The 25,804-nt window shown below is 46.9% G+C and overlaps 1 protein-coding gene across 6 annotated transcripts in view; it reads left to right on the top strand.

Annotated features, from left to right (window-relative positions):
- The window catches only part of Tdrd5 (tudor domain containing 5), a 54,137-nt gene extending 30,117 nt beyond the window's left edge, over window positions 1-24,020 (top strand). For 3 of the 6 annotated variants that reach the window (XM_076941392.1, XM_076941391.1, XM_076941389.1), the window contains exons 12-17: window positions 141-341; window positions 832-969; window positions 3,310-3,468; window positions 10,310-10,492; window positions 20,820-21,030; window positions 23,501-24,020. In XM_076941392.1, the coding sequence (XP_076797507.1) occupies window positions 141-341; window positions 832-969; window positions 3,310-3,468; window positions 10,310-10,492; window positions 20,820-21,030; window positions 23,501-23,781 (1,173 nt within the window). In that variant the 3' untranslated portion in view covers window positions 23,782-24,020. Of the gene's footprint in view, window positions 1-140; window positions 342-831; window positions 970-3,309; window positions 3,469-10,309; window positions 10,493-10,955; window positions 11,100-20,819; window positions 21,031-23,500 lie in introns of all 6 variants that reach the window. The other 3 variants (XM_076941390.1, XM_034513086.2, XM_034513087.2) reach the window with 2 other exon arrangements.
- The last annotated feature ends 1,784 nt before the right edge of the window (window positions 24,021-25,804 follow it).

Genomic DNA, 25,804 nt, shown 5'->3' with positions numbered 1-25,804 from the left:
ACATATTTTATGTTACTCTGGATTTGGGGAATTTTGGTTTTGTCACTTGAAACTCTAGTTCACTAGCAATTCATTTTTGTATATGATTACTGTGACTCATGTCTAAATCCTATCACATAAATACCCCTCTTGTATTTTAGGAACAGTGGACATCCAAAGCTATTTTGCACTTCCAGAAGCTGTGTGGTTTGAAGCCGTTAGTAGGGGTGGTAGATGAGTATATAGACGGAATCCTTAATATTTTTCTTTGTGATACATCCTCAAATGAAGATGTATATTTTCATCACGTCTTGAGGACAGAAGGCCATGCTATCGTATGCAGAGAAAATGCCCCATCCAAGGTAGAGTGCATATTTTGTTCAACATACTTTGTGTAAGTGCTACACTTTAGGATACAAAACAGTTTGGTATGAGCAGTCCCTGATTCACTCTTCAGTCTCAGGAAGGTCTGTTAGGCTCCTGGGTTCTCAGTACAGATGCCTTCTTTGTTTCCAGGTGACCGTTCCCACCACCGATAACAAACGACTCCACATGTTGCTAATGGTTCTTTATCCTCTGGTAAAAACTGTTTAAAACAAATGATCTAATCCCTCTAACCCCGAAGTATTTAGTTATCTAATGTTTTCCTAGAGGAGAAAAACATTCTCTTAGTTTGAAATTAGTGATAGTACATCTACACAATTTCTCGTCTTGCTGCAATTTTTGTTAACTAAAGCATCAATGTGGAAATTTTCACCTTACCAATGTTAGAAAATAGGCTTCAGTGTCAGTTGAAGCTGCCAGCATGTTCTCCTTTTCTAGCTTGTTATATAATCAAATGCTTCGTTCTAGGGCTTCAGGGATCTAAACCCGCCAGCACTGTATACTAACTCGTGCTCAGTGCCCGGTGACATGGTCCTGACAGAGCTGGGGCACCCTGCTCAGCAGCACTGTCTGAATGAAGACAGGGAGATACTGCAGCAACCCCAGGTGAGTGCCCTGCTCAGCCCAGGGAAAGCTCCTGCAAATAGAGTCACTCTCATTCGCTATAATAACATCCTCATTTTGTAGGTGAGTGAGATGGAGCTTTCTAGATGGAAAAGCTGGGAATCTTGCACAGTGGCTGTGACAGTGGCCTTGTGTCTGTGCATTGGCTCTGTTTCCTCCTGAACACTCTTCTTAGGAACCAGAGTCTCTAGCTCCCGTTTGTGGCTGTGGTCCCCCTACACTGGTGATGCCAGTGCTGGTCTTTTAAAAATATTTTGATTGCATTTATGAGTTGTGTGTATGTGTATAGGCATGTGCATGCTTCAGTGTGTATTTGGAGGTCAGAAGAAAACTTGTAGGGGTTGGTTTTCTCTTTCTACCATGGGTTCCAAGGGTCAAGCTCGGGCTGACAGACTCAGTGACAAGTGCTTTGCCCACTAAACATCTTACTACTTGTTGTACCACTCAGGTTATTGAGTGTTCTTAGCTCATACTCTATAAAAATGGCTGGCTCTCCCACCTTGGTAATGACAGTACTATAATAATTTTTCTTTAGCATGTATCACTCTACCTCTCCCCAAATAGAAACAGTTCTTGAACTAGTGTTGTATCACAAGCACTGTTGTGAGTACTTCTGTAGGCTACTTAGTCTTCAGAGCACAAAGGAAAAATGAAGCCCATAGCAATAATTTAATGCTTTTTGAACAAAGTAAGACATATCCTCTGACATTCCATGGCAGTGGATAATGGGCTAACAGTATTTGATGTTTTAAATTTAAGGCTCAAGAGTACTTTGTTTGCTGATACAAGGTGTTTTATTTCCTTTGCATGTAATGGGATATAAAAATATCCCTTTGTTCAGTAGGTACATCTTCATATTTTGGAGATGGTAAAATCTTTTTTTAAAGTATTTACTGACTGTTAAAAAAGATTGAAAGGCAAGGCCATTTTTACTATGCTTTTAACTTGCCATAAAAAAATGGGCGGTAGCACCCACCTCTAAGGCCAGCACACAGGAGCCCTAAGCAAGAAGATCACAAATGTGAGACCTGACTAACTACATAGCAAGACGTTGTCTCAGACAAACACACAAAAATATGAATGGCTCCTGCTGCATTTCAAAAAGCGGTAGTTTGGCTTGTGCGTGGATAAATGGCTCAGTGGTTAAGACCTCTTGCTGCTTTTGCAAAGGACCTGTGTTGGTTCCCAGCACCCACCTGGTGGCTCAGAACTGCCTGTAACTTTAGTTCCAGGGGATCCAATTCTCTCTTCTGGCTTCTTGGGGAAAAGGTACACATGTGGTACAAATACAGTCAAATCATTCATATACATAAAAATCATTAACAATTTTTGAAGGACACATTTATTTTATGAATGTTTTGCCTTTACATGTAAGTAATACACCACAGTGCATCTGGTGCTCATGGAAGTCAAGAGAGAGCATTGGATCCCTGGGAAGTGCAGTTACGGATGGTTGATTGAGAGTCAAACTTGAGTCCTCGATAAGAGCAGCAAGTGCCTTTAACCACTGGTCCATCTCTCCAGCCCCCTAAGATTGTTTTTAATTAATTTAGTTTGTTTGGTCTATAACAAGCCTGAATCTTTCTTAATCATTTTTACTACATTGGAAGAATTATATTTCATCATTCTTGAGTAGTGAATTGAATTCATTGTTTAACCTTTTTAGAATATCTTATTATCTGTTGCTATCTTCAAATAATCATAATTTGGTTCTAGAAATGAAATACCATCTTTTGTGCAAAAAAATAAAAAATAAAAATAAAACATGTAAACTCTCCTGATTCGGTTTGTATTTTGGTCCAGCCGAGCTCTGTGTGCTAGAGCTCTGTGTGCTATGCATACACACACCCCTGTGAGCCCGGCCTCTTGCCCACTGCTGTGGCTGAGTGTCCTGACTAACAGTGTGCACGCAGCATCCTCACTGCCTCCTCTCACTCCACCACCTTCCTGTCATCTGCACGCCACGTCTCTGTGATGACCGTACTGGGAAGACTGCACTGCTTTTACCTGGCCATGTCTCCTGGAGTTCTTTGGGTCTGGGAATTTTCGGTTCCTTTGTAGCTACAGGGTATCTTGTATCTTGATGATGTGCCCAACAGTGGTGGTTTTCTGATACAGTTGAACAGAATGGGAAGACTTAGAGAAATGGGTAAAATTAGAGAAAGAGAGAGAGAGAGAGAGAGAGACAGAGAGACAGAGAGACAGACAGAACACCTATGTGTATGTATGAACTATAGAGTAAAATTTCCATCAAAGTTTGCTGGAATGCAGATTGTGGAAACAGCATTAATGCAGAAAGTGTTTCTCTTTTATATCTACTAGCAAGATATTAATGATGAAAAGTCTATAAGTCACCTTAAACCCGCGTCCAGGGAGTTATTAAAGGATTCTAAATTGAGTTCATTGAAAACACATAAGAGCTGTGAAGAGGACCCACAGTGGTCCATCCTGCAGCCCAAGGATCCGAAGGAAGAAAATGAGGTAAGAGAAGCGGAGGTGGGCTTTACATTCACTTAATCATAAATGACAGTGCCTGGACATCAGTAGTCTGCAGGGCCCACTGCTTTTGTCTGTGAGTCCTACTCTGTGACTCTGAATTACAAATGATTTCCTTAACAGTCAGTCAGCAAAACCACAGCGACGGAACAGAGCCAGTTACAGTAAAGAAAAGCACTGCTGGGGCCAGATGTGTAGGCTACTATGACTAAAGCCAGGAGGCACAAGGGTTAGTCCAGGTGCTGGAGCTATTCGGCATCCTGACAACATGTTGTGTTGAATACATAAGGCTATACATGTATTAAAACTGACAGAAAAGTGCACCAAAATAAGTCAGTGCTACTGTGGTTAATTTAAAAGAAAGAAATATCAACATAAAACTCAGCCGTCAAGATTGAGCAAGAGTGGCAGAATTAGAGGTCTTGGGAAACAATATTAGGAAAACTCATCGGAAAATAAATTTCTATTTTTGGAAGAACATATTTTTATTTTAATAAGTTTTTATATGTGTATAATTTAGAGTCCCTCATGACACCTGCATTTTCTGTTTTCTAGAACAACCATTTTCTAAACCATCTTGATTAGCTGTTTTGAAATTTCCCTCTTAATTCTTTCATTAAATAATATCTTTATTATTTTCTGATTTTCTCGTTTAAGTTTCTTTGAATTTCTTGGCATAGAAGAAATTTCATCCTTCACCACACATGAACTTAACCTTCATTCCCATCCCCCACCATCTGTCGTAGGACAGTATAGTGACCTTTAATTAGACCAGTATTAATGCTGTTTTCTGCTGAGCCAAATAGTACACTAGGACCCTTTTGATGTATACTTTTAGTAATCATTTTGTTTATTCTTTGGAAATTTGATAACATACATTTATATTGTATACTTTCCCCTCCCCAATTCCTCCCGGTCCTCCCCACCCCCTATCCAGGCAGCTTCATGCTCTTTCTCTCCTAAAGGAAAACAGAGTTGAGTTTGTGTTGCCCAGCTACTCCTGAGCATGGGCCTGCCCGGACTGTGGTGTCAGTCCACTGAAGAAAAGCTCTCCCTCTCCTATAGGCTGTCAGTTGACATAGCTTCTTGGCAGAGGTGGAATTTGTTTCTGCTTTACCTCTTCCGTGCTAAGATTGTTGTCTGGTTTGAGTTTGTGCAGGTCTTACGCATGCTGGCATGAATTTTATGTTGATATTTCTTTCTTTTAAATTAACTACAGTAACTGACTTATTTTGGTCCACTTTTCTGTCAGTTCTAATACCCATATAGCCTTATGTATTCAACACAACAGTCAGGATGCCGAATAGCTCCAGCACCTGGAATAACCCTTGTGCCCCCCTGGCTTTAGTCATAGTCTCTCACATTACTGACCCATAGTGACTGTCACTTGTTTTGTTACTCTGATTGGTCCCTTTCGAGACTTATTTGCTATAAGAGAACTTTAAGAGTGGCCTTTTAATGCAGCCTATTACCTTTGAGTACTTTACATGTCTCCACATTGTTGACAGTGCAAAGCTTTTGTGTTCTCAGTGGTATTTGATTGCATCAGCTTCACCACAGTTTGTATATCCATCCCCATCCAAGGTTTATGTGAATTGTTTCTAGTTTTGAGTAATTGTGAGTAGAGTTACTATAAGTGTTCATACACAAGTTTTTGTTTTTGTTGGTGTGTGTGGGTGTGCCTGAGTTTCATTTATACAGAGAAAATGTCCAGAAGTAGGACTGGCTGTAAAAACATCCCACGTACAGGCAACAGCTTTTGAGATAGCCCCCATTCCAATTGTTCAGGACTTGAATGAAGACCGAGCTGCACATCTGCTACATATGTGCAGGGAGACCTAGGTCCAGTCCATGTATGTTCTTTGGTTGGTGGTTCAGTCTCTGAGAGCCCCAAGGGCCCAGGTTAGTTGACTGTTGATTTTTCTGTGGAGTTTCTATCCCTCTGGGCCTGAAATCCTTCCCCCTATTCTTCCATATGAGTCCCCAAGCTCCATCCACAGTTTTGCTGTGGGTGTCTGTATCTGTCTGAGTCAGCTTCTGGATGGAGCCTCTCAGAAGACAACTTGCCCCTGTCTTCAAGCATAATAGTATCATTAATAGTGTTGGGGATTGGTGCTTGTCCATAGGATGGGTCTCAAGTTGGGCAGGTTATTGGTTGGCCATTCCCTCAGTCTCTGTTCCATCCCCCATCCCTGCATTTCTTGAAGACAGGATATGTTTTAAGTTGCAGGTTTTGTGGGTGTGTTGGTGTTCCTATTGCTCCATTGGGCTTCTTGCCTGGCTACAGGAGAGGGCCTCTTCAGGTTCCATATCCCCAGTGGTATGAGTCACCACTTAAGGACACCCCCATTGATTCTTGGGTGCTTCCCTTATTCTAGAGGTCTCTGTCTCATTCTGGAGATGCCCCCCACCTCCTCACCTCTGTCAGTTGCAGATTTCCATTCATTCTCATGGCCATCTGGCCATCTCTCCTATCTCTCCCCTGTGTATAATTTTAAGTGCTTAGTTTAGGCTCTGATTTTTACACTGGATTCATAAGGTAGTTTACCACAGAATTGCATGTAGCTATTATTCAGTATGTGGCTGTCTTACTGCCAAAGAAATCATTTACCCTTTTTACCTCTTTCATACTAATCTATATACATGGAACACTTAGAATGTTATATTTCTGTTTTTTTCTCTCAAACATATTCTGAAATGTTTAAGAGGAGAACAGTGCAATATATTTACCCATTTTATTATTTTTTTCAAAAATTCAAGTTCTTGGTTTTATTTCCTTTCTGAAGAATGTCCTTTAGTGGTTCTTTTAACACAGGGCTGCTGATAATTCTCATTTTCTTGCTGAGAATAACTTTCTTCATTGTGAAGGCCATCATGAAAGATGTATTCCCCAGACAGAACTTGTGTACATAGGTTCCTTTCTTTCATCGTTTTAAACTTTTCATTCCACTTGTTTTCAGGTGCAAAATTTATAGGCATGAAGTAGTTTTTCCGTGGGCAATGTGCCATATTTATCTGGCTATATTCTGTGGTTTCTTAGTCTTTAACAGACTGACTATAGTCTGTCCAGGCATAGATTTCTTTAGGTCCAGACTGCTTCCAGATTACTCATCTTATACATTTACCATCCACTGAACTTAGGGAGTTTTTGAATATAGTTCCTTGTTTGTTTGGAAATGCTGTGGATAGAAACAGGGCTTTGTTTGTCCAGGTGAGTAGCCACCACCAGCCTCGACTGGAGCCCTAATCCCTGCGTTGTACTTTCTCTTAACATTGGTTATACAACTGTTAAGTGGTTTGGAATTGTCCCCCAAATTCCTGAGCTCATTTATCTTTTGGGGTATCTTCCCCCCAACTCTTTTCTATGCTGTTCAGACTAGATAATGTCTACGAATCTGCCTTCAAGTCCATCCACTCTTTTTTATTATAGTAAGACAGTAATCTCAATAAACAGCATAAAAACTGGTTTGGATCTGGGATATCCTGAAGATTCCTATATGAAGATTTAGTTGCCAGCTTCTGGTGCTGTTGAGAAAAAGGAGTTACAAGACATATTAATTAGAGGAAGTTCTGTGTGTGTATTGGGGGTGTTGAAGAATAAACTTGGACACTGGGACCCTAGTCCTTTACCCACCTCTCCCTCCCCTTTTCTGGCCAGTGCAGGTGAGAGGCTGTGGTGGTTTGAATGAGAATGACTGCCATAGGCTCATAGATTAGGTTTGGATGCTTGGTCACCAGGGAGTGGTGCTATTTGAAAGGATTAGGAAATCTGGCTTTATTGGAGGAAGTATATTACTGGGAATGGGCTTTGAGCTTTCAGAAAGCCCATTCCATGCCCAGAGTCTGTCTCTTCCTCCTACCTGCATATCTGAATATAGAAACTCATAAGTTACTTCTCCAGCATCATGTCTGCCTGCACGCTGCCATGAGTGTAATACACTAAACCTCTGAAACTGTAAGCCAACCCCAATTAAATGTTTTTCTTTATAAGAGTTGCCAAGATCATGGTGTCTCTTCACAGCAACAAAAAGCTGATCAAGACAGTAATAATTCATCAAAAAGAATTATCCGTTCAGAGCCAAGAACCTTTGGCAATAGATCATAGGGCCTAAGGGAGAACCTGATGGTATTGTCTGTTAAACAGACACAGAACTAAACAATTCCTAATAACTTCAGGGTTTTCTCTGCCACACCCTCCTCCCATGATGCCTCTGCCTTCTGCAGGCTTCTGTAATGGAGCTATTGTCCCTTAAAGGTTCTGCCTCAGATATTTCGTCAAAGTAATAGAAATAAGACAGAAAATGGATGCTGGCTATGAGGTCGTTGCTGTGGTTTTATGAAATCGTGGTTTAGAAACTTTTGGAATCACCACTTTATAGGAGGAAGTTGGAAACATTTGGAGAAGGAGGCTAGAGAAAGACCAGAATGCCGTAAGCCGAGCTCAGTGGTTGATTATGGTAAAGCATAGACCATCAGAATACTGGAAACTAACCATGCACAGTAAAGGTCGTGCTTAGTAGGTGTGGTGGCTGTTTTGGTGTGAACTTGAAGTGTGAAATCCCACTTCTGGATGCACATGTTTGAAGTGGGAAGACAGACACACCTTTACTCCAGGTCTTCGGAGGTGGGAAGATTCACTTCTAATCTTCTGGCCCCTGGACACCAGACATACATGTGGTATACATACATACATACATACATACATACATACATACATACATGCAGGCAGGCAAGACACTCATATGCATAACATTTTTGAGTAGTTAAATACTTTACATTAGGACAGTTGATATTCTGAGGGCCTCAGAAAGACTTCACTTGGAAACAAAACCAAACCTGTGAGTTGTGGCATTTCCGTTGTTCAGCCGTCCAGGAATTCAGTGGCTCTGGATACTGCTCCACTGGTGACAGGACCTGACATCAGATTCTAGCATCTTCCCTCATGTTGTCTTTCCAAGCATACAGAATGTAAGTCACAGAGCTGAGGAGGCTTTCTCTGGTTTTAAAGGAAAGTCCAAGAAAGCAGGCAATGCGGCAGAATCCCTGCGGGAAGTTCCCCAAAGCACAGCACATGAGCCTGAGTGAAGCCAAAGTGACAGTGGAAACCTAGGAAACATGAAAAATCTGCACAGAAAAGCTATAGGCAGCAATCAAAGTGTGAGCGAGCTGCTTCGTGGGTTGCATCTAGACAGTGGGACAGGGTCAGCAGAGCCCTTTCCCACCACCTTGTTCCCTGCATACAGTTTGCTTGCTGTTTGCCTGGTTGGTTTTGCTACTTTTCCGGTCCAGTCCTTTCTTAGTATTCTCCTATTTCTCATTTGGAATAGAGGGTTTACCCCTGTGCTATTATGAAGTGTATTTTTTTTTGATTGGTTTTTGCTTTTTGAGACAGGATCTCACTATATACCTCTGGCTGGCTTGGAACTCACAGAGATCCACTTGTCTCTGGTTCCCTAACTTAATTTTTTGTAGGGTTCATAGCGGAGAGTTTTCGAGATTTGGGTGTTGTGGCCCTTGGGTGGCTTTCATACTGAGTGCCCATGTCCTCTGGCATACCGTGTGACACAAAATAGAGGATCCTAGCAAACTAGTGGGATCTCAGAATGGACCCGGAACAGGGTGGTGGCTGCTCCCTAACCCCATCTTCACAGAAGTCCCATGGAATCCTGGCACTTTGGCATCTCCCCATAGTGACAGTGGGATAGTTGGCTACTCCAGAGCTCCTGTCGGTTCCCCATTGGTCCAAAGGCTGAGCATAACCACTTGTTGCTGTGCAGTAAGGTAGATCAGCCCCTCAGTGCTGGTCTCCAGAGTCCATTTCTGGGGTTGGTGACTCCACCTCCCTCACCCACTCCTGGTTCCTGGTTCCCACAGGTCTCCTTGGGGGACAAGCTAAAAGCTTGTACTTTTGAACAGTTAAGGCTTTGGGGACTCCTGAAGGCAGACTAGATGTGGTTTTGCAGGACATAAACAGAAGACTTGGATCTGAAATGTCCCTCAAAGGCCTTGTGCTAAGCTTTGGTTGCTCACATGTGGTGTTATTGTGAGGTAAAGACGCCTCAGGAGGTAGGCCACCTGGCTTTCCCTCTCTGTTTTCTTGCACCAGGATTCAGCAGTCTCCTCTGTTTCATGCTCTCACTGCTGTGATAATCTGTCTCCTCAGGTCCACACCTGTAGAGGCAGTTGACCATGGACTGAAACTCTGAAACCAGGAATCAAGATTTCCTTTGGAGTTATCTTAGAAATTTTATCTGAGTAGTGGGAAGCTGACTAACGCAAACCCTTCTTTCTTCCTCTTAATTCCATGTGTTTAACATTCCAAAAATCCCTCTAGCTGATGAAGAGAGCGGTTGCCTGAGTCCTGAGTGTAGGGCAGATTGTCTGGAGATGCAATTATTCTGCTCCGATATTCATCTCCTGCTCTCATACCCATCCCCCTTCTGCTCTTACCCAAAGAGCTTTGTTTCTCACATTTTATTCTTTAAAAGTTCTGAGATTTTATGTTATGGATATGCAGTTACCTCTCAGTTTTTCCCACTGTACCCTCTGTGATCCGTTAGGACTCCTTAGTCAGTTGCGAAGTGCTTTCCTGCACCCAGAGAGTAGATGGCATTGCCGCTTCTCCCAGTCTCTCTATCACAGGTGTGCCCCTAAATGTCTTTGTCTTTATTTCTTTGGCATTTCAGGAAGGAAATAGTAATAAATTATGTATTAAACTTGTATTCACTCAGAGCCAGAAAAAAAAATTGTGCATTTAAGCTTTAAAAATGTGTTTATGTTGGGAAATACAAATAACAGTACTTGATTGTCTTGTGATATATTTCAGGATGAGGTCCCCACTGGAATGCCATGCCTGGAGTCAGTGGCCATAGTTGATGATATCTGGGATGAAAACTGGCTACCTCTGCAGGCCAAAATGGGGAAAGCAGGGGGTGCTGCCTCTTATCTATTTACCTCAAACCATGTTGGGAAGAAACAGTATCAGACACGCGGAGAAATGACACAAAAGGTTAGAGTCTTGTGATAACAAACAACAAATCACTGTTGACAAAGGAAATTAAAACCCAGTAGACCAGGCTTCTAGAAAGTTATAAACGCTGGAACTCAAAGGAGTTGTCAGACTGTAGTTCAAAAGGATGTGTGATTAAGTATGTGTGTACTAAAGTGCTCAGGAGCCATCTAGCCAGGGGCGTGGCGAGTGTGCCACAGTGCCGGAGCCATCTAGCCAGGGGCGTGGCGTGAGTGCCACAATGCCATGTTTACGTTTATGAGTCCCATATGTGAAGGTGTTTGTTTGCTACAGACTTTGAGGAAAGATGTCACTCTGATGGAAATCACACACTCCTGGAGTCGCTTAAAACACACTGTTTCCTTGTCCTGGTGGATGTCAACACACCCCCTCGACTGCTTCTTCGCTGTTACCTTATCTTGCTTGGAAATTTTGATTTATTGTTGCACTTTTTTCTTTATAGGATTGGTGTTTTTCTACATCTAAAGATATATGGGATGATTCCTGGCAGCCCTTAGGCCTTGCAAATGATGTGAAAGAAGGAATTCACACACCAGAAGGGCCCAGGGCTCAAGAGAAAAATACTGGCACAACCCAAATTCGAAAGGTAGAGCCCAGTTGGAATTATTATAACCAGTTACATGATTTATCACTTTCATTCTTAGAAATTGTGGTTAATGTATATCCTTCTGCATCAGTTAGTCAAGATAGCCACCCACAGACATACCCATAGGCCCATCCACAGACATACCCATAGACTCACCCACAGACATACTCAGAAGCCCACCCACAGACATACCCAGAGGCCCACCCACAGACATACTCAGAAGCCCACCCACAGATATACACAGAGGCCCACCCACAGACATACCCAGAGGCCTACCCACAGACATACCCATAGGCCCATTCATAGACATACCCATAGGCCCATCCACAGACATACCCAGAGGTCCACCCACAGACATACCCAGAGGTCCACCCACAGACATACCCAGAGGTCCACCCACAGACATACCCAGAGGCCCACCCACAGACATACCCAGAGACACATCCACAGACATACCCAGAGGCCCACGCACAAATATACCCAGAGGCCCACTCACAGAGAGGCCCACTCACAGACATACCCAGAGGCCCATCCACAGACATACCCAGAGGCCCACCCACAGACATACCCAGAGGCCCACCCACAGACATACCCAGAGACACATCCACAGACATACCCAGAGGCCCATCCACAGACATACCCAGAGGCCCATCCACAGACATACCCAGAGGCCCATCCACAGACATACCCAGAGGCCCACACACAGACATACCCAGAGGCCCATCCACAGACATACCCAGAGGTCCACCCACAGACATACCCAGAGGTCCACCCACAGACATGCCCAGAGGCCCACCCACAGACATGCCCAGAGGCCCACCCACAGACATGCCCAGAGGCCCATGCACAGACATGCCCAGAGGCCCACGGACAGACATACCCATAGGCCCACGCACAAATATACCCAGAGGCCCACTCACAGAGAGGCCCACTCACAGACATACCCAGAGGCCCATCCACAGACATACCCAGAGACACATCCACAGACATACCCAGAGGCCCACCCACAGACATACCCAGAGGCCCACCCACAGACATACCCAGAGGCCCACCCACAGACATACCCAGAGGCCCACCCACAGACATACCCAGAGGCCCACCCACAGACATACCCAGAGGCCCACTCACAGACATACCCAGAGGCCCACTCACAGACATACCCAGAGACACATCCACAGACATACCCAGAGGCCCATCCACAGACATGCCCAGAGGCCCACCCACAGACATGCCCAGAGGCCCACCCACAGACATGCCCAGAGGCCCATTCACAGACATACCCAGAGGCCCATCCACAGACATACCCAGAGGCCCACACACAGACATACCCAGAGGCCCACCCACAGACATACCCAGAGGCCCACCCACAGACATACCCAGAGGCCCACCCACAGACATACCCAGAGGCCCACTCACAGACATACCCAGAGGAGCACTCACAGACATACCCAGAGGCCCACCCACAGACATACCCAGAGGCCCACTCACAGACATATCCAGAGGTCCATCCACAGACATACCCAGAGGCCCACTCACAGAGAGGCCCACTCACAGACATACCCAGAGGCCCATCCACAGACATACCCAGAGGCCCATCCACAGACATACCCAGAGACACATCCACAGACATACCCAGAGGCCCATCCACAGACATACCCAGAGGGCCACCCACAGACATACCCAGAGGCCCATCCACAGACATACCCAGAGGCCCACCCACAGACATACCCAGAGGCCCACCCACAGACATACCCAGAGGCTCACTCACAGACATACCCAGAGGCCCATCCACAGACATACCCAGAGGCCTACCCACAGACATACCCAGAGGCCCACACACAGACATACCCAGAGGCCCATCCACAGACATACCCAGAGGCCCATCCACAGACATACCCAGAGGGCTACCCACAGACATACCCAGAGGCCCATCCACAGACATGCCCAGAGGCCCACCCAGAGGCCCACGCACAGACATACCCAGAGGCCCACGCACAGACATGCCCACAGGCCCACGCACAGACATGCCCAGAGGCCCACCCACAGACATACCCAGAGGCCCACCCACAGACATGCCCAGAGGCCCACGCACAGACATGCCCAGAGGCCCACGCACAGACATACCCATAGGCCCACGCACAAATATACCCAGAGGCCCACTCACAGAGAGGCCCACTCACAGACCTACCCAGAGGCCCACCCACAGACATACCCAGAGGCCCACCCACAGACATACCCAGAGGCCCACCCACAGACATACCCGGAGGCCCATCCACAGACATGTCCAGAGGCCCACCCACAGACATACCCAGAGGCTCACTCACAGACATACCCAGAGGCCCACCCACAGACATACCCAGAGGCCTACCCACAGACATACCCAGAGGCCCACACACAGACATACCCAGAGGCCCACCCACAGACATACCCAGAGGCCCATCCACAGACATACCCAGAGGCCCATCCACAGACATACCCAGAGGGCTACCCACAGACATACCCAGAGGCCCATCCACAGACATGCCCAGAGGCCCACCCAGAGGCCCACGCACAGACATACCCAGAGGCCTACCCACAGACATGCCCAGAGGCCCACACACCGACATGCCCAGAGGCCCACCCACAGACATACCCAGAGGCCCACCCACAGACATGCCCAGAGGCCCACCCACAGACATGCCCAGAGGCCCACCCACAGACATGCCCATAGGCCCACGCACAGACATACCCATAGGCCCACGCACAAATATACCCAGAGGCCCACTCACAGAGAGGCCCACTCACAGACATACCCAGAGGTCCATCCACAGACATACCCAGAGGCCCATCCACAGACATACCCAGAGGCCCACCCACAGACATACCCAGAGACACATCCACAGACATACCCAGAGGCCCACCCACAGACATTCCCAGAGGCCCATCCACAGACATTCCCAGAGGCCCATCCACAGACATACCCAGAGGCCCACCCACAGACATACCCAGAGGCCCACCCACAGACATACCCAGAGGCTCACGCACAGAGATAACCAGAGGCCCACACACAGACATACCCAGAGGCCCATCCACAGACATACCCAGAGGCCCATCCACAGACATACCCAGAGGCCCATCCACAGACATACCCAGAGGGCTACCCACAGACATGCCCAGAGGCCTACCCACAGACATGCCCAGAGGCCCACGCACAGACATGCCCAGAGGCCCACGCACAGACATGCCCAGAGGCCTACCCACAGACATGCCCAGAGGCCCACCCACAGACATACCCAGAGACCCACGCACAGACATACCCAGAGGCCCATCCACAGACATACCCAGAGGCCCATCCACAGACATACCCAGAGGGCTACCCACAGACATGCCCAGAGGCCTACCCACAGACATGCCCAGAGGCCCACCCACAGACATACCCAGAGGCTCACGCACAGAGATACCCAGAGGCTCACGCACAGAGATACCCAGAGGCCCACACACAGACATACCCAGAGGCCCATCCACAGACATACCCAGAGGCCCATCCACAGACATACCCAGAGGGCTACCCACAGACATGCCCAGAGGCCTACCCACAGACATGCCCAGAGGCCCACCCACAGACATACCCAGAGGCCCACGCACAGACATGCCCAGAGGCCCACGCACAGACATGCCCAGAGGCCCACGCACAGACATGCCCAGAGGCCCATCCACAGACATACCCAGAGGCCCACCCACAGACATGCCCAGAGGCCCACGCACAGACATGCCCAGAGGCCCACGCACAGACATACCCATAGGCCCACGCACAAATATACCCAGAGGCCCACTCACAGAGAGGCCCACTCACAGACCTACCCAGAGGCCCACCCACAGACATACCCAGAGGCCCACCCACAGACATACCCGGAGGCCCATCCACAGACATGTCCAGAGGCCCACCCACAGACATACCCAGAGGCTCACTCACAGACATACCCAGAGGCCCACCCACAGACATACCCAGAGGCTCACCCACAGACATACCCAGAGGCCTACCCACAGACATACCCAGAGGCCCACACACAGACATACCCAGAGGCCCACCCACAGACATACCCAGAGGCCCATCCACAGACATACCCAGAGGCCCATCCACAGACATACCCAGAGGGCTACCCACAGACATACCCAGAGGCCCATCCACAGACATGCCCAGAGGCCCACCCAGAGGCCCACGCACAGACATACCCAGAGGCCTACCCACAGACATGCCCAGAGGCCCACGCACAGACATGCCCAGAGGCCCACCCACAGACATACCCAGAGGCCCACCCACAGACATGCCCAGAGGCCCACCCACAGACATGCCCAGAGGCCCACCCACAGACATGCCCAGAGGCCCACGCACAGACATACCCATAGGCCCACGCACAAATATACCCAGAGGCCCACTCACAGAGAGGCCCACTCACAGACATACCCAGAGGTCCATCCACAGACATACCCAGAGGCCCATCCACAGACATACCCAGAGGCCCACCCACAGACATACCCAGAGACACATCCACAGACATACCCAGAGGCCCACCCACAGACATACCCAGAGGCGCACCCACAGACATACCCAGAGGCGCACCCACAGACATACCCAGAGGCCCATCCACAGACATTCCCAGAGGCCCATCCACAGACATTCCCAGAGGCCCATCCACAGACATACCCAGAGGCCCACCCACAGACATACCCAGAGGCCCACGCACAGACATACCCAGAGGCTCACGCACAGAGATACCCAGAGGCTCACGCACAGAGATACCCAGAGGCCCACACACAGACATACCCAGAGGCCCATCCACAGACATACCCAGAGGCCCATCCACAGACATACCCAGAGGCCCATCCACAGACATACCCAGAGGGCTACCCACAGACATGCCCAGAGGCCCACACACAGACATGCCCAGAGGCCCACCCACAGACATACCCAGAGGCCCACGCACAGACATGCCCAGAGGCCCACGCACAGACATGCCCAGAGGCCCACGCACAGACATGCCCAGAGGCCTACCCACAGACATGCCCAGAGGCCCACCCACAGACATACCCAGAGACCCACGCACAGACATACCCAGAGGCCCATCCACAGACATACCCAGAGGCCCACCCACAGACATACCCAGAGGCCCACCCACAGATATACCCAGAGGCCCACCCACAGATATACCCAGAGGCCTACTCACAGTCATACCCAGCGGCCCACACACAGACATACCCAGAGGCCCACCCACAGACATACCCAGAGGCCCACCCACAGACCTACCCAGAGGCCCACTCACAGACATACCCAGAGGTCCATCCACAGACATACCCAGAGGCCCATCCACAGACATACCCAGAGGCCCACCCACAGACATACCCAGAGACACATCCACAGACATACCCAGAGGCCCACCCACAGACATACCCAGAGGCGCACCCACAGACATACCCAGAGGCGCACCCACAGACATACCCAGAGGCCCATCCACAGACATTCCCAGAGGCCCATCCACAGACATTCCCAGAGGCCCATCCACAGACATACCCAGAGGCCCACCCACAGACATACCCAGAGGCCCACCCACAGACATACCCAGAGGCTCACGCACAGAGATACCCAGAGGCTCACGCACAGAGATACCCAGAGGCCCACACACAGACATACCCAGAGGCCCATCCACAGACATACCCAGAGGCCCATCCACAGACATACCCAGAGGCCCATCCACAGACATACCCAGAGGGCTACCCACAGACATGCCTAGAGGCCTACCCACAGACATGCCCAGAGGCCCACCCACAGACATACCCAGAGGCCCACGCACAGACATGCCCAGAGGCCCACGCACAGACATGCCCAGAGGCCCACGCACAGACATGCCCAGAGGCCTACCCACAGACATGCCCAGAGGCCCACCCACAGACATACCCAGAGACCCACGCACAGACATACCCAGAGGCCCATCCACAGACATACCCAGAGGCCCATCCACAGACATACCCAGAGGCCCACCCACAGACATACCCGGAGGCCCACCCACAGATATACCCAGAGGCCTACTCACAGATATACCCAGAGGCCCACTCACAGTCATACCCAGCGGCCCACGCACAGACATACCCAGAGGCCCACCCACAGACATACCCAGAGGCCCACCCACAGACCTACCCAGAGGCCCACTCACAGACATACCCAGAGGCCCACCCACAGACATACCCAGAGGCCCACTCACAGAGAGGCCCATCCACAGACATAGCCAGAGGCCCATCCACAGACATAGCCAGAGGCCCACGCACAGAGGTACCCAGAGGCCCATCCACAGACATACCCAGAGGCCCACGCACAGACATACCCGTAGACTCACCCACAGACATACCCAGAGGCCCATCCACAGACATGTCCAGAGGCCCATGCACAGACATACCCAGAGGCCCATCCACAGACATGTCCAGAGGCCCACGCACAGACATACCCATAGACTCACCCACAGACATACCCAGAGGCCCATCCACAGACATGTCCAGAGGCCCACGCACAGACATACCCAGAGGCCCATGCACAGATATACCCAGAGGCCCATCCACAGACATGTCCAGAGGCCCACGCACAGACATACCCATAGACTCACCCACAGACATACCCAGAGGCCCATCCACAGACATGTCCAGAGGCCCACGCACAGACATACCCAGAGGCCCATGCACAGATATACCCAGAGGCCCACTCACAGAGAGGCCCTCTCACATACATACCCAGAGGCCCACCCACAGACATACCCAGAGGCCCACCCACAGACATGCCCAGAGGGCCACCCACAGACATACCCAGGGGCCCATCCACAGACATACCCAGAGGCCCACTCACAGAGAGGCCCATCTGATCTAAGCTGCTCTTCAGTCAAGGCTGCCCTGCTCAGTGACTCTAGGCTGTGTCAGTTGACAAAGCTGACCAAGACAGTGTTAGCTCACATTCTTTCTTGCTCCATATTCCTCTCTGGCTTTCTTTCACATCTTAAGACCTTCAACTAAGTTGAAAGCCTGCTGAGTTTGCTTTCCACCTTGGTGAGGCTCAGACTGCACTGTGTCTGCCTCTCAGCCTGCCAGCGGCTACTCCGTGAATTTTCATAGGTGCTCACTTAATGAATTGGCAACTTTGCCCTTGGCAGATAACTTGAGAGAGTTGTGAGCATGTTGGACTGTTCTCTAGTCCCTTTCTCTGGGTGTGTCTGTCAAGGCCCAGATGTATTGTCAGACTCGGGATCTTTCGTCCACAAGTCTGTAGCTTCTTTTAGGACCTCAACTCCATTCCCAACTGAAGACTGCCTTAGTTAAACTGCTGAGGTATGACTATACCTCATTTTCTGAAAATTTACCTGACTGTTTGCTCCCCAGGACCTTCAAATACTGTAAAATCGTAATTTGTCCAGTGCTTACAGTGCAGCGAAGTTATGTAGTACCATGGCTAAAACTGGAAGTCTCACTAACATGTTCTAGCTCTAGTCTTCACAGCAGGAACCAAGCTTTGAAAATGAGCTATGGCTGAGTCTCCTGGGCTTTAGCAACTGTGCTCTGGGCCTTTTCAGTTCATGACAGTTCATGTGCCACTGCTAGTCCGTAAAGCGCTGTGAACGTCATGGAGCTCGGTCTTACTGTTTACTGCCATGCTGTAAGCACTTCATACACATCCCTGTCCATCCGTTTAATCTTTCTTAAGAAGTAGTTAGTGCCATTTCAAATGAAAAAATCCATGGAGTAAGTTGCCAAAGGTTTATACTAAGCATTTGCCTTGGTCACTGTTCTGTTGCTATGGTGAGACACTGTGACAAAGGCAGTTCTTAGAAGAGAAAGCATTTGGGGCTTGCTTACAGTTTCAGAGTGTTAGTCTTGTCATCATGGCAGGGAACATGGCGGCACAGGTAGACTTGGTATTGGCGAAGTAGCAGAGAGGATTCCATCCTGATTCGCAGGCAGAGAGACACACACTTGGCCTGGTGTGGGTTTTTGAAATCTAAAGCCCATTACTAGTGACAAACCTCTTTGAACAGGCCACACCTGATTCTCCCAGACAGCTCATCAGCTGGGGATCAGGTAGGCGATGTAGATGAGCCCCACAGCAGGTAAAGTGTCCCACTAGGGTGTGTTTGGCAGATAGTAAGCACACACGGGTTTATAAAAGCAGCAACGATGGTAGCAGTGATGTCAATATTATTAATAAACCCAAGGCTAGGAACCATGTATTCTGGGGAAAGTCTTCATTTTAATTTGTTTTTAAGAAATTGTAATAATTTGAAGATAGGCCTGAATGTTAAAGTAGTGACTCTGAAGTGTTTGTGACGTGGTAATAATCAGGGTTATCTATAGGCAGACCTGTTATTTAGAGGTCCTGTAGAGGTCATTTACAGAAACTCTGCAAGGAAAATTATGACTATAATTTCTAACATTGGAGAGCATTTATTTAAATATCAGTAATATGTTAGGAGAATATATAGTCACTTCAGCAGATCTTTGAAAACATTGCCTACTGCTGTGGACAAGGTGGGTGAGAGAAAATTAGATGCAGGAGTTTGACTCCAAGGTCAGCATTAACTTGCAGGCTGTTTGCAGAAGGAACCATGCTCTATTGCTGTGAATTGCATGTGGTTTCCCCTTGTGTTGGGTGTGGTCTCGGGCATAGCAGCACTAAAATGTTGGGGACCAGGATACAGGATGTAATCAGGTCCTAAGGACACTACTATCAAATTGCATGTATAAACATATATATGCAATTTGTTCAGCTTTACATATCTTACTGCTTTAGTAGTCTTCCAGTTTGATTAGCAGAGGTCTTATACTTACGTCTGCTGAAAGAAAAGCTACCGTAACAGAGGGAGAAGTAAGAGAGCATCCAGGCTATCCTCTGAGGGAGAAGTAAGAGAGCATCCAGGCTATCCTCTGAGGGAGAAGTAAGAGAGCATCCAGGCTATCCTCTGAGGGAGAAGTAAGAGAGCATCCAGGCTATCCTCTGAGGGAGAAGTAAGAGAGCATCCAGGCTATCCTCTGAGGGAGAAGTAAGAGAGCATCCAGGCTATCCTCTGAGGGAGAAGTAAGAGAGCATCCAGGCTATCCTCCGAGTGCTAAGAAAGACGGCTCCTTCCCTCCTATGCGTAGCTGCTAATGTTGGTGTACATCATCTTCCCTGGTTCCTTTTTGAATCCCGATCTTCCTTTGAAGTGTGTGATACCACTTTTTCCTCCTAATATGTGGCATGATTTCTCAGCTGTCTGTCTGTCTGTAGAGTTCTGTCCTTTTACTCTTTGCTGAGGTTTTTATGTATCTTAGGCAGATAATCTGATAAGTATGTAATAACTCTTTGTTTAACATTTTGAGAAACTGCCAGGCTGTTTTCCACAGCAGCTGCATCTTTCTCCATTTTTGCCAGCAGTTTGAGTACTTCAGTTCATCCTGTCCATCTTAGCCATATAGACATTACTTAACATCAGACGATAGTGGTCCTGAGTTGTCAAATGCTGTGTGTATTCAACACTGGGTAGCAGTCAGTACCATACTTGTTCATAGAAATATCAAAAATAAAGACCTCTTAGGTTGAATTTTGATCTTCATTAAAACATAGAAGAGTTTACTTTTCCTAGAGTTTTACTTTTTACTTGTGATCTAAATAAGGAAACATAAAAGATGTGTCACTTTTCACGCCTTTGCCCTGTTTCTCCCGTTTTCCAGCAGCCAGATTTACAGTATCCTCTGGATTCTTCCACACTGCCCAAACTGGAAGAGTTCTACATCTCTCTGATCAAATCGCAGCAGTCAGCAGAAGGGAACCAGTCTGAACCTGCCAGCATTCAGACTCAGCCTAAGCCTGGGCAGGCATCCTCCACTGTACCCAGTCCAACCCCTCCTGTGGTTGACTCTCCAGAAAACCATGCTGGCTCTGGTAGGTTTGTGTGTGTGTCCTTGTGCATGCTCAGTTGACAAGTAGGAAGTTTGTCATGTTCTTTAGGAACACCTTGAAAGATGGCTGGTGCTGCCTTTCACTCCAAGGTCACCTTGGTGTGAGCTCAGGTTTCCTTAATGTTATCACTTTCTTTCAGCTTTTGCAGGGACTTCGAATTAATATAAAGTTTCAAGTACATGTTCTTTGAGTGTTGGCCAATGTATTCAGTCACGGTGTTCCCATTAGCCTGAAGGTAGCAGTGCCTGTCTATCCGTTGCTTGCAGTAGTAGACTGTCAGGATGTCAAACCGACTATACTGCTGAACAGCTTTAAATTCACCTGAAGTTTTTAAAGCAGGTTGATTTGTTTGGTTTTCGGTTTTCCCTTCCTTTATGGCCCATGCTGGACTGAATGTTGCTACGTAGTTGAGACTGGCCTGGAAGCTACTAACATCTTACTCTCCAGGTACATGCCCAGTATGCAGGACTTTGTAGAATAAAGCTAGGTTAGTTTACTCTTCTTCAGAACGTGACAGTTCTTACAGTAGGGTGCTACCTACTGTAGCACTGGCCTAGCAATCAGCTTCTTAAATATGTGAACATGTATATGGTAGTAAAAGGCTTTGAACATGCAACTACCAAAACTCAATTCAAGCCTTTTAAAGATTTATTCATTAATATACTTTATATGAGTGTTTTGTCTGCACATCTGAAGAGAACGCTGGATCCCATGAGACTGCGGTTGTATACACTGCCCTATAGGCACTAATAATTGAACTCAGAACCTCTGGAAGAGCAGCCAGTGCTCTTAAGTACTGAGCCATCTCCCCAACCCCTCAATTCAAACTCTTGATGAATCCAGGTTACTTGTAGTGGCTCCCACATACTGCCTCACAGTTCTAAACTTCAGCGTTTGTCCCTGTACACACTGCATGCTGACATGCCATGCAACATGACCAGGCCAACACATGCTGTCTGAAACACCGTGGCTCTAACTTGAGGTTGTCATGAATTGCAATGCTTTTATTGTACAAAGCTTTCTGCTCCTATAGAAACATAATGGTTTCCCAAAAAAGGTGGGGCTGGGAACTGGATGGAAGTCAGTTAACAGAGTGCTTGCCCGGCCCACACACAGCCCAAGCAGTCTGTGACCTCATGACCCGGTGATCTCAGCACTTAGACGTGGGGCCGGAGGATTGGAGGTTCTACAGAAGGAATTCCAGGGGATAGAATTTACCGTGTGGTACCCTGTATTTCAACAAACAAAAACCAACACAACATACTAAATGGTTCAGTGATAGAAAACAAAGAGTTGTATTTCCTATTTTCCAGTTGTTCTTCCTTACCATCTAAGGATCAAATTAGTGTCTCTTTGGATTGAATTGCATTTAATATTTGAGTTATTGATGAGTTTCATTTTTTAAAAATGAATTTTGTCTTTAAGATTAGGGTAGAATTTCCAACAATTTCTGAAATGATCTAAAACATAATTCTTGTCATTTTATAATACATTTTAGTGAAAGTGTTCTCAGTATTGATAACAAAGTGAAAATACTAATAAAAGAAAAACATTGAAGATGTTCTTTGTCCTTATAGTATCAAATACTCAGCTAAGATTCCATCCTTTTGTATAAAAAAAGTACATCTTATTAGTATGCAAATTTTATTGTGACAGCAAAATTACCAGTAAACATTTCATTTATCTGCCTGTTTTATATACCAGGCTCCTATAAAGTATCTTGGGCTAAAAAGGGTCTTCAGTGGGAAAGAGTTAGCACTGGTGTAGCCTGTCCACCTAACAGTGTCTACCATCTGCCCATCCGTGTCCAGAAATGCTCCAGGACTTCACTTCGTCCCCATGGTTATTTGTCCTCACATAAGTCAGTGGAGACGGTCTTGTTAACATCGGTCTTTTACAGCCTTGTTCTGACTCTGGCACAGACTTGGGATTGGAACCATTTGGCAATAGAGGGTACCTGTGGGGTATCCTTTTCTTTTGTGCTGAAAGGAAAGAAGGGTGTTGGTGAGCTCCTCTCTGGGGTTTGAACTTCATCCAGTTCATTCTTCTGACATCCCTTTCCTCACTCACATGGTCCTCCCTCCCTCTCTTGGCCCTCACACTAAGGTGGGATCCCCAAGTTCTGTCTTTCCTATCTGAGTAGCATCCCCTCTGAGTGGTGATTGCCATGAGTCAGAAAAGGCTGCACCCCTTGTTGGTGAGAACTAGACTGGGAGAAGCAGACAGTGAGTTGGAGAACTTTTTTTTTAAACTGGATATATTATTATTTACATTTCAGATGTCATCCCCTTTCCCCATTTCCCCTCCCTAAAATCCCTTATCCCATCCCGCCTCCTCCTTTTTGCTTTTATACCGTTTTACTTACATGCAAGTATTAAGTCAGTTCTAGGTTGAGGAACTAGCCACACAGAGTTGGAAAACTTGTTGAAAGAACTCTTTTTTTCTCTTTTAGTGGAAAGCTCTCCAGGGAGCCTACAGAAGGAAGAGTTTTCTAACAGCCAGGCTGACACGGTGGACAAGGACAAGAGTCAGGGGGCCATAGACCAGCTCTCTTTCATTTTGTCCCCCCAGCACCAGATTTCTCAGAAGCTCTACATCCCTCGAAGTACAGCCACGGCTGTCTTGGGAGCTGCGGCGCGGTTAGCCACATCCAGGAGCCTCCTGCACTGGTACCCCAGTGTGAAAGGACGGAAGCTTGAGGGACAAGAGGTGGAGAGAGAGGGAGTGAAGTAGTCTTGGGTAGGGGTCTCTTGGTCTTTCTGTGTGACCAGGTGCTAGCTTTGTTTTGTTAATTGACCACTTTGATATGTAAGTATTGTTATTTTATGTTAATTCTTATTTTTGTTCATAATTTTATGTCATTCTGAATGGTTTGGTTCACCTCTGTTTTAATGAAGTACTTTAAAGGAGTTTGTGTATATGTTTCTGTGAGTGTTTTTCTTGTACATATCATGACTGATAAATGAAAATTGAAAAACTAATGTTTTGTGATCTATATTTAGCAAGACAAAAGGTACTTTCACACACAGTGACCTCTCCAGGCTTCCAGGCAAGAATTCTGCACACAGCCAAAGTCACCAAGTTCTCCTGCTTGCTGGGCCCCTCCTTGAATTACCTTTGCATAAACTTTGCATTGTTCTTGTACACCTAGGAAATCCTAGGTCCTTTCTCAGTTCTTAGGTTGCTGGATTGGCTGGCTGGGGCTTGCCCAAGAGAACACCACTCCTTTTATTCCATTTAGTATGAGGCTTTTCTTAAACTTATCTCCATGAACACTGGGACGTCTGTCTTCTACATCACATTTCCTGGCATTCTTTTTCTCCTCAAACTGTACATTTTGTATTTCTCTTTGACCCACTTGTTCCTTTTCACTGTAGATCTGTATGAGTGATCAGAAATAAAACCATACCACACAGTCTATACCACACTTTCTTAAAAATCTCTTTAATTTGGCCTCAGGCAAATTCTTAGGACAGAGCAAAAAGCAGCCATGTTGTTTACCCAACTATAACAAGAATGGTTTCTAAACCAGCCAGTAATATTCTTTCCCTCTGAACCCTCCTGAGCTGGGCCTGCATATTCCACACCATCCGTCTCAGCACCACTCTCTTCCATGTTCCTACAAGGATGGCCTGTTAAACCCCACCTAGCGTGCTAACCGGTTTTCTAAATCAACGTCTTCCATACTCCTTCAATGCATAGCTTGCTCAGGCCCATCACAGCAGTAGTCACCGCACCACTTCTGTCTTTGTTACTGTTCTATGGCTGTGGAGACACCAGGAGAGGGCAATGACTCTTGAGGCATCATCCCCAACTCACTGAAAACAGTTCCTTTTCCACATCTCACTTAGATCTTGGCATTTGTCATTTATCAACCAAGATGTGTAGATCTGTCCATATACTTCCACTCCAGCACTGTTCCGCTTGTGTCGTTTGTCCCATTGACTCACCAATCGCCCTAACAAGGTTTTGATACTATTGCCTTACCTGAACCATGTACACAGAAAACGTGAACCATTGACGTAAGGTAAGGACTTCTGTAATCTTTAGTAACATAACACATGTGCCTCTTTCCATGTGAAACTAAATTCTTGGTCTACATCAAATTCATCTGAGAAGCTTTCTAAGCCTAGAGTAGTAGGGCGGTGCCTGTAATTCCAGCCCTTGGGAAGCCGAAGCAGGAAGTTCACAGAGAGTTCAAAACCAGCCTGGGCTACATGGTAAGCTCAAACCAAGCCTGGGCTACTTGGTGAGACCTCGTCTTACAACAGTGACATCTCTCTCTTAAATACAAATCTTATTTTCTGTTAAATATTTGTAATCTGTGGAAAATGGATATAAGTAAAATTGTTTATTTCTTATCTCTTTTCAACTTTGGTTACATTATAGACCGTACGATAAAAGAAGGAAGACCAGCTTAGTCTTTGGAGCTTACGACAGCAGCATTGTCTTTAAATTCTTACGGAATTTGGGTTTGTTTCATCGAAAGTGTCTAGATGCTTAAGTCTTTAAGATTCTGTAGGGATGAAATACTGACTTGAATGTGTGACCTAGATAACTTAGTTGAGTAAAATACAGAGTTCACATTAGAAAGTAGACTTGACCTTCTTTTTGTCTAAACTGCTTGTCCTCATTTTTGGCATGAGCTTTGCAAACCTTTGTGGTATTATAATCTTATCCCACGAAACTGGACATTCATTTGCCGATAGCACACTTAAGTTCCTGGTAGCTGTTCACAGACTAGTCTTTTATTTGT

The sequence above is a fragment of the Arvicanthis niloticus genome, chromosome 10 (assembly GCF_011762505.2).
Source record: "Arvicanthis niloticus isolate mArvNil1 chromosome 10, mArvNil1.pat.X, whole genome shotgun sequence".
Lineage (NCBI taxonomy): Eukaryota > Metazoa > Chordata > Mammalia > Rodentia > Muridae > Arvicanthis > Arvicanthis niloticus.
The sequence above is the reverse complement of the archived record's forward strand: the minus strand, read 5'-3'. Positions and strand labels throughout refer to the sequence as shown.